This window comes from Pelodiscus sinensis, chromosome 15 (assembly GCF_052426305.1).
Source record: "Pelodiscus sinensis isolate ZL-2025 chromosome 15, ASM5242630v1, whole genome shotgun sequence".
NCBI lineage: Eukaryota > Metazoa > Chordata > Testudines > Trionychidae > Pelodiscus > Pelodiscus sinensis.
The window spans coordinates 35,176,510-35,185,536 of NC_143066.1; the positions used below are offsets into that span (position 1 = coordinate 35,176,510).

General features: G+C 48.2%; 1 protein-coding gene across 4 annotated transcripts in view; it reads left to right on the plus strand.

Annotated features, from left to right (window-relative positions):
* TOM1L2 (target of myb1 like 2 membrane trafficking protein) overlaps positions 1–5,982 on the plus strand; it is a 94,966-nt gene extending 88,984 nt beyond the window's left edge. For all 4 annotated transcript variants that reach the window (XM_014575251.4, XM_014575252.4, XM_014575254.4 and 1 more), the window contains one exon: positions 347–5,982. In XM_014575251.4, the coding sequence (XP_014430737.1) occupies positions 347–495 (149 nt within the window). In that variant the 3' untranslated portion in view covers positions 496–5,982. The remainder of the gene's footprint in view (positions 1–346) is intronic.
* Positions 5,983–9,027: the final 3,045 nt, after the last annotated feature.

Here is a 9,027-nt window from a genome sequence, read left to right on the forward strand (position 1 = left end):
TCCCAGGTTGACCATTGCCATCAGAAAGCTGCACTTGGGGCGTGTGTGCTAGTTCTGGTAGTGGATTCTCTGGTATGGCTCCTGTGCTCATGTACTCTGTTGGCAAGCAGAACACAGGGGGCATAAGATTTGGATGGCCCTTGGAGTCAGCTCATGTCCCTTGTGGTGATCCCTCTGGATCAAGGATGGAACACGCTGGGGAAGCGTGAGGAAGCTTTCGGTAACACTGCCCATGCTCTGCCTGTCCTGTGCGTCCCCAGAGAACAGCGCGTGGCTAGATTCACGCCAAAGACAATCACTGGTCCAACCCTAACTCTGATTCTTCTCAATGGTTTTTGCCTTGCAGAGTTTGACAAATTTTTGGAAGAACGAGCCAAAGCTGCTGAGATGGTCCCAAATTTACCTTCTCCGCCGCTGGAGGCTCCCACTCCTCCTGCGAATCCTTCAGGCAGGAAGAAGCAGGAGCACTCGGAGGATGCTCTCTTCGCGCTGTAAAGATCACACCGGACTCCCTTCCCTGGGCTCTGCAGAAGAATGTCGCTGTACAGTCACATTGTCCTCTCAGTTTTTGGCAAACCATGACCCCTTTGGCCTCCTGGTTTCATCAATTGCTTCTCTTGCTTATCTCTAATCCCCCCTCTGCCCAAACTGGCTTTTGTATTGAAGGCCAGCTCTCCTCCTGCCAGACCGCAGTTCTCCAGCACTAGCTTAACCTCCCCCCTTCCCATCCAAGCTGCATAAGGGCAACTCTTAATGCCGAACCCCCCCTTTAAAATGCATGAGTATTTCTTTACCTTGTTGATATGAAAGTGTAGCGAGAGAGCAGACTTGCCTTAGACTTACATAGGGACCACCCCCTTCTGTGGGTTAGACGCTTCCAAATAGGCCGGCCTGAGTATCAATCTGCATGTAATGGACTGAAACCGAATGAAAATGTATTTTCATGTTACATACAAAACGTCAAGGTATCCGCTTCTAATAGGGTTAGACAGCGAAGAAGAACAGCTTTTCCCTTTCAACACGTGCTTTACAAATTAAAATCTGTCTCTGTCCCTGACCCCCTCCCAAACCTAGTACCACATGGCGGTTGCTTTTCTCCACTTGGTGATGCTTCCAGCGTGTTGTCTCATGGGTTTTTTCTTTTCTCTGAGTTGATCTAAGCTTATGCTGATTTGAAAGCAGTTTGTTAGTTTTGTCCAGCAGAGCCAGTCCTTATAACATGACTAAGAAAATACTGGGATAAATGGCTATTGTAACACTAGATGTCATAGGAAGTATTTCACTCATTGAGGGAGCTTTTTCCCCCGGTAGTATTTGGTCTAGAATGTGTGCCTTTGAAAGCCAGACTTCTCCCTAGCTTGAGACTATTTCTTCAATAACTAGCTCTGAGGCTAAGCAGGCTCTGCCTTCGTCTCCTCAACTGGTTTAAGAACACCTTGGCAAATGGGCGGGTGTCAAAGATGTAATGGGTGTGACTGGCTACGATGGAGGGGCCTGTTTGCTGAATGTCCCGTGTATACCCTGTAGCACTGGTGGGGTTAAATCCAAAATGTTGCGGGAGTTGTGTCATTAGAAAAAGGGGCCGGAGTTGTGATTGGTTTAGGACACTTCCTAGGTAAATGGATACCAGGGGAAAGGTTTTAACGGGCACTTTGGCTGTGTATATCAGAGATGCGGCTCTTTATTTTCCTGCTGGAAGGCTTGGGCTCAAACACTGTGGGTTATGAAATAGACATGGCACACCTTAGGCCACCTAGCGCTAAGAAGCGCCTGTCCCCCTGCCCATCCCGCTTTCTGCCTGGCTTGGGTTTTGTTCCCTTTGTTCTCCAGAGGAATAAGCTAACAATGCTGCTCCCCTTGAAGCTGTCATGAAGGATTCTTCAGTGGATGTCTGCCTCGGGGGGCCAGGGCAAACTGAGCTGGAGCGCAGGCAGCCCGCACGCCAGCATTTCCAGTACGGACTTGCTTCCCTCTCTCTCCCCCTCTCCTGCCCCCTTTACCTCTCCTGAACAGAGTCCTGGGTAGAAAGCCAGTGGAGCAAGATGGAACAATAGAGGTGGGAGCTCATACACTGCGGAGCTGGGTTACCAGAGTTGCTGTATCAGCGCAGCACCCGTGCACCTAGAACGCTCTTTCTCCCAACTCACTAGTCTCACTAGTCACGAGAACTGCTTCGGTTTGACTCGGTGTGTCAGAAGCGCCCTGAGTGCTGCCAGGCGTGCACCGCTCACACCTGCTCTGCTCCATCCTCGGAACCACTCGGACAGCATATTTGCATTTAGCGAGAGCTGTTCTCCCCTGTGCCAACGCCCAGAACATCTGTCTGCGTTGGTTTGATCTGGTCTGTCTCCATTAGCCTGCAGCGGTTGGGCACGTCCAGTGTTGGCGAGGCAGCGATATCCACACGAAGCATTGTCAGTCCCCCAGCGGCCCACGTCTTTGAGAGACAGCGGTGAAGCAGAAGGGTCGGCGTTGATTCTTGAAACACATGTGGCTTGCCGCTAGGGGCAGACATTGGGACAGGACGGTGCATGACTTAGAACGTCAGTTATAGTGGGAAGGGCGGAGCTCCATCTCGGTCTGCATTCCTTGTCGCAGGACAGCCTGGCTGTGGTCAGTCCCGTCACCTGGGAGGCACATGGACCAGCCACTGCACCTCTGGCTAATTCCAACCCCCCACTTTCTCCAGCCTGCCAGATGTGGCTGCAGTCTACCAAGAAGCCAGTCAACCTCAGGTAGCGCCAAGTGACTCCAGGGCATTTGTTGCCTGTGCTAAGTGAATTCCTGGTGTCCATGTCTACAGGAAGCTCATGGGCATTCCTTGAGGTGCCTAATTTTTAAACTTGCCCGGGCAACACCCTGACCCTATAAATGGCTACATCAGGTGACTCGGCCAGATCCCAGATAGGCACGCTACTAAAGAAGGGAGATGTTCTCCAGTTTTTCTCAGCTCAGAAATCTGGCCTTTGTCTAGAACTTGAGTTTCCTGAGGAGGAAAGGGCCAATGGGACGGGATCACGGTGAAGCGTGGAGGTAAAATGTGGTGGCCTTGGATTCTGCCATTGGAGAGCATGGGTGGAGTCCTCCACAAGAGAGAGACCGCTCGTCTGCCTGCTGCTGTCTCTCGCCTGCAGGGAAGGAAGGGGGTTACCCCCTCTTCTCTCAACCATGCTTCAGCATGAGCTGCTGCCTTGGAGAGAGAATAGGGCAAGCTCTTGTGGACCTGCTCTCTGACTGCCTGCAGCCTCCGATGGGGGAAACCATAAAATGGAGCCAGACAGATGATGCTGAGTGGGAATGTGTTGAATGTTGGAGAGAGGCGAAGGGCCTCTGAGCTGTGCTTCTAACCTCAGTCTCTATGGGCTCCTCTTTGCCATCTGGCATGATCAGGGAGTCCGACGTAATGCTGTTTTCAAATGGTAGCAGGGGCTGTTGGCTAAAATCCATTGGTGGAATGGGCTAGGCATTAGCTAGGGAAATATCCTACCTTGGGAGGAACGGGCACCCACGGTTGAGGAGACGATTGCGGATAGGGAGTAGCATTGACCTGTGCTCCTGTCCAGTTGTGCCTGCCGGTTGGCCCTTCAGTAGAGAAATCATTTAAGAACCACCAGTTCTCTCTTGCATATGCACCCCTCCGCTCGCACCACCGAAAGGAGCCCTGCTATTCGGGTAGGGCTGGTGCCTGACTCAGCATGCTGGGCACCCGCAGAAATCAGCAAGAGCCGCGGGTGCTCAGAACATCTGAAAGTCGAGTCCGTGGCCTCCGTTGTAAATGTCGGAACTTCCCAGTGTCCTGCATCAGGATGTGCCAACTTCTCCGTTCTGCTCATTGTGATGTGCAAGAATGTGAGCCCTTCACTCCCAGTGAGGGAAGGACTGGCTTGTTCCATTTGTCATCGGAAGCTGAGTCCCCTCCATCGCTCTTCCTCCCCTTTATTGTAAACGCTTCTTCCACCCAGGTGAGGAGAGGTCTGACATCGCTCTGATATTCCCAGGTGAAGGGGGAGGACTGAGTCACGGTTCTCCCCACTTCCCAGGGCGCTACGGTGTCAGAAGAGCAGCATGGCTAAGCAGAAAGCCTTTCTCAGAGTTTAGAAGTCACAGCTATATATTGATGACACTAAATTAACGGGCTCCTTTGCCAGGCTAATGAGACTTTATTCTAGGTTCGAGTATTTATTTTGTCCAGATATGCTTTCCAACGTGTTTAACATAATCCGTTAACTTCGTGTGTGCTGAGATGTACAAAATGCATTTGTTTCTATTTAAAGATATCTCTTTGGGGGTTTTGTTTTAAATGTTGCGTGTAGATTCCAGGTGCATCTTTGGCAGGCGTAATCGTTAACAATGTGCTGTACAGACTTTTAGGGTATTTAGCATGTGTGCAAGATTCAGAGGAGAAAAAGAGCTCGTTCAAACTTAGCATGGTCTCTCTTAAAGGGAAGAGTATTTGTATGCTAAGCGGCCCAAGCTGGGCCATCATGTAGCCTCCCATGTCCCTTTTTCCTGCCAATTTTAATAACCCCATCCCGCAAATTACATTGACCCAGTCGGCTCAGGTGTCAGCAGTTCAGGTTTGTTTTTACCCTTCTCGGCAGAGGGAGTTCTTAAGGAACGAAGCTAGCTGCTTCCACCTTAAATGGAGGACTTCACCCGGTCAGACGCGGGGACAAGGCTTGGTTTCCTCCTGGGGAGGAGGAGGAGATCTAGACTGAGACTTCCAAAGGCACGGAGGAAGTTAATTGCCCAGCACCTGTTGGATTTTAATGGGACTTGGGCGCCTCCTTGACTCTCTGGAAACCTCAGCCAATGTGACCTGTATCTGCTGCTTCCCATTCGCCACTCTCCTGTTTCCACCAGTGAGGATGGCACAGGTGGTGGTGGAAGAGGAGAGCAAATTTGCTCTAATGTACCAGTTTATGTCCTTTTAGGGCCTTGTAAATTCCAGGGCCTCCTATGGTGTTGGGATGCTGTGGGGCATGGTTATGCCAGTTGGCTCCATCCCTGGGCTGGGCTGATTGAGCTTGGTTGGTCGGTGTCTGGTTACCTCCTCAGTACCAACCCCGAGGCTTGCAGAGGCTGCCTTGGGTGTGGGGAAGGGGGCAAAACTCAGGACAGTTTTTCCTGGAGATAATGGAGCAGCAATCGGTGGGTAAATCCTATTCTTGCGGGGAACCCTTTGGTTGCCATAGGCATTCTGTTGGCATCTTCCCGCTGCCTTTGTCTGACTGGCCCAGTAGTCAAATGGTGGCAGAAACCCCCTCTTGCATGCCCTTAAGAGCACTCAGGTGCTGCTACCATTCACTTAATAACCCTCTCCCGTCCCCCTCTTTCTGACCCCTGTGGGACCAGTTTGCCCCAGTTTGTCCCTTCGACATGGGACTTTCAAACCTCGCAGTGCCCATTCCTGCCTCGTGCGAGCAGCAGCAGCAATCTCCCCATCTATCTGGGCGGAGGGCAAGGTTCCATTGGACTGCAAGCTGGCTTTGGTCCCAACTGATGATTTACCCATCCATTGCTCCTTCCTGCTGTCTCCACCGTGTCCATGGCAAGCGTATGCCAAGCGCGCCACCCTGCTCTGTGTTTTTAGGAGTGTGAGCTCTTCCTCCTTCTGTAATGTTACGAGCTACCATTAACACTACAAATGTAACCTGTGTATCAGCGTCTCTCTGTATATTGAAGCTGTAGGCTTTCCAGATAAAAGTGGATAATATTTATTTACTGGAGATATTGGGTATTTTTTTGTTTGGGGGAGGAGGTAGGGGAAAGGGGACTTAACTGTTTAAAAATATTGACTATGTAAAAACAGAAGAAACACACTAAATAAATGTGTTGCCGTCTTTATGTAGAAAGCCAATGTGTTTATGTAAGAATGATACAAGTGTATTAATCTACCATCAGTTAACTTACAGAAATCATCTCTAGTTTGGCTCTTGCATGTGCAATACTCCAATAAAAGCACTACCAGTGTGAACTGTACAGTGATGGCTATGAATCTGTGTCTTCGGTACACCTGTTGTCTTGCTTTCCTTTCCTCCTGCTCTTCCTAACCAGACCGCCTGTTTATTTTTGTCCCGCCTTGAATTGTTCATCAGCCCACAAAGACTCAACATATTCCCAGTGTTGTTTTTATGTGATGCTTGTGATACAAAGCCATCTTTCAGGTCTCTTTCGTTTAAATGCATGAAGTTTCAGACTTGGCCCAGTTTTAAAATTGTTTGCTGGTAGGAGATAGAATCATAGAATTATAGGACTGGAAGGGACCTCAAGAGGTCATCGAGTCCAGCCCCCCGCCCTCAAGGCAGGACCAAGCTCTGTCTACACCATCCCTGACAGATGTCTATCTAACCTGTTCTTAAATATCTCCAGAGAGGGAGATTCCACCACCTCCCTTGGCAATTTATTCCAATATTTGACCACCCTGACAGTTAGGAATTTTTTCCTAATGTCCAATCTAAACCTCCCCGCTGCACTTTAAGCCCATTACTCCTTGTCCTGTCCTCAGAAACCAAGAGGAACAAATTTTCTCCTTCCTCCTTGTGACACCCTTTTAGATATTTGAAAACCGCTATCATGTCCCCCCTTAATCTTCTTTTTTCCAAACTAAACAAGCCCAGTTCATGAAGCCTGGCTTCATAGGTCATGTTCTCTAGACCTTTAATCATTCTTGTCGCTCTTCTCTGTACCCTTTCCAATTTCTCCACATCTTTCTTGAAATGTGGCGCCCAGAACTGGACACAGTACTCCAGCTGAGGCCTAACTAGTGCAGAGTAGAGCGGCAGAATGACTTCACGAGTTTTGCTTACAACACACCTGTTGATACAACCTAGAATCATATTTGCTTTTTTTGCAACAGCATCACACTGTTGACTCCTATTCAACTTGTGGTCCACTATGACCCCTAGATCCCTTTCCGCCATGCTCCTTCCTAGACAGTCGCTTCCCATCTTGTATGTATGGAACTGATTGTTCCTTCCTAAGTGGAGCACTTTGCATTTCTCTTTATTAAACCTCATCCTGTTTACCTCTGACCATTTCTCTAACTTGCTAATGTTCTCAGCATTCGTGTTTAGGTGAATTTAGTGTGTGTGGAGGGAGGTGGTTTGGACTGAACCTGGAAACCACAAGTCTCTGTCCAGAGAACTGGTATAATACAGGCAACAGTAATGCATCTTCCCAACCCCGGCCTATAGGAACCCTGAATAAAATGGAGATTTAAATCTTCAGACTGCAAATTGGTGTCAAGGGTGGAGATTGTGTTGGTGACACCTGGCCATTTAGTACCAAACCACACACTCATTTCATAGGGACCATAAAATGGCCTTCAGATGGTAACTCATTATCAGTTTGATCTGGTGATTTACTAGCAAGAGGGCATTATTAAGCCCCTGTCTGATTCCTTTTGTGTGCCGTGAATTCTAGGTATATCCCTTCTTTACCTTGGCACCTCAGCCCTTTCAGTGCAAATGCTACCAATCACCTGTTCTGTGCACTTCCCCTGCTGGCTGTGTAGCTTCAGTAAACTGCTGAAAACGCTGTCTCCTAGAGCTATGTCCACTTGTCTACTTCTTCTAGGGCAGCCGACAGCAGACTCATGCGTGGTAAATGGAAGAGTAATTACTTTGTTAATATAGCACTAGAAATGTCATGAAAAAAATGTTCTAAATGCAAACAGGCAGCTGAAGAAATGGTGCTGTCTAGTTTCTAAATGGAAAGTAAAAACAACCGTAAGTAGTTTGAAAGATGTTTGTTTTTGTTTAAGTATGGGGTTTGCTAGCTTGAACTGTTCTGAGAATTCAGCATTTCCCTTGGTACCGGCAGGCTGGCTTTCAAAGCAGCTGAATTCAAGTGAAACACTGTCTCACTTTGAGACATCCCAAATGGTGCCATAGAGAAGGTAAGGGTTGCCTTTTTTCCCTTCCACATTCCCTGCTAGTTAGATCACGAGTTGGTGGATGGCAGTGTTGCCTGTAAGCTGAGCACTTTGGCAGCCATCCAGGAGAGATTCAAATGCTGCTCAGTTGATTAGCTGGCACTGTGTGTTTCTACTGGTGCACGTCCACACATGCTTTGGTGCACAGAACAAAACATATTCCACACATGAAAAAATTTTAGAGGGATGTTGGTGGGTGCTGCTAATAATTGATGCCTTTGACAATAAGTTTATCCAACTATATGTACAGTATGATGGGGGGCTAATTTGGCTACGACAAATCAGGAAAGAGATCTTGGAGTTATCGTGGACAGTTCTCTGAAAACTTCCACACAGAGTGCAGCGGTGGTCAAAAAGGCAAATAGGATGCTAGGAATTATTAAGAAAGGGATAGAAAATAAGACCCAGAATATCTTACTGCCCCTGTATAAAACTATGGTACGCCCACATCTTGAATACTGTGTACAGATGTGGTCTCTTCACCTCAAAAAAGATATTTTGGCCTTGGAAAGGGTTCAGAAAAGGGCAACTAAAATGATTAGGGGTTTGGAACGGGTCCCATATGAGGAGAGGTTAAAGCGACTGGGACTTTTCAGTTTAGAAAAGAGGAGACTGAGGGGGGATATGATAGAGGTCTATAAAATCATGAGTGGTGTGGAGAGGGCCAATAAAGAAAAGTTATTTATTAGTTCCCATAATAGAAGAACTAGAGGACACCAAATGAAATTAATGGGTAGCAGGTTTAAAACGAATAAAAGGAAGTTCTTCTTCACACAGCGTGTAGTCAACCTGTGGAACTCCTTGCCAGAGGAGGCTGTGAAGGCTAGGACTATAATAGAGTTTAAAGAGAAGCTGGATAAATTCATGGAGGTTAGGTCCATAAAAGGCTATTAGCCAGGGGATAAAATGGTGTCCTTGGCCTCTGCTTGTCAGAGGCTGGAGAGAGATGGCAGGAGACAAATCGCTTGATCACTGTCTTCGGTCCACCCTCTCTAGGGCACCTGGTGCTGGCCACTGTTGGCAGACAGGATACTGGGCTAGATGGACCTTTGGTCTGACCCAGTACGGCCGTTCGTATGTTCTTATGTTCC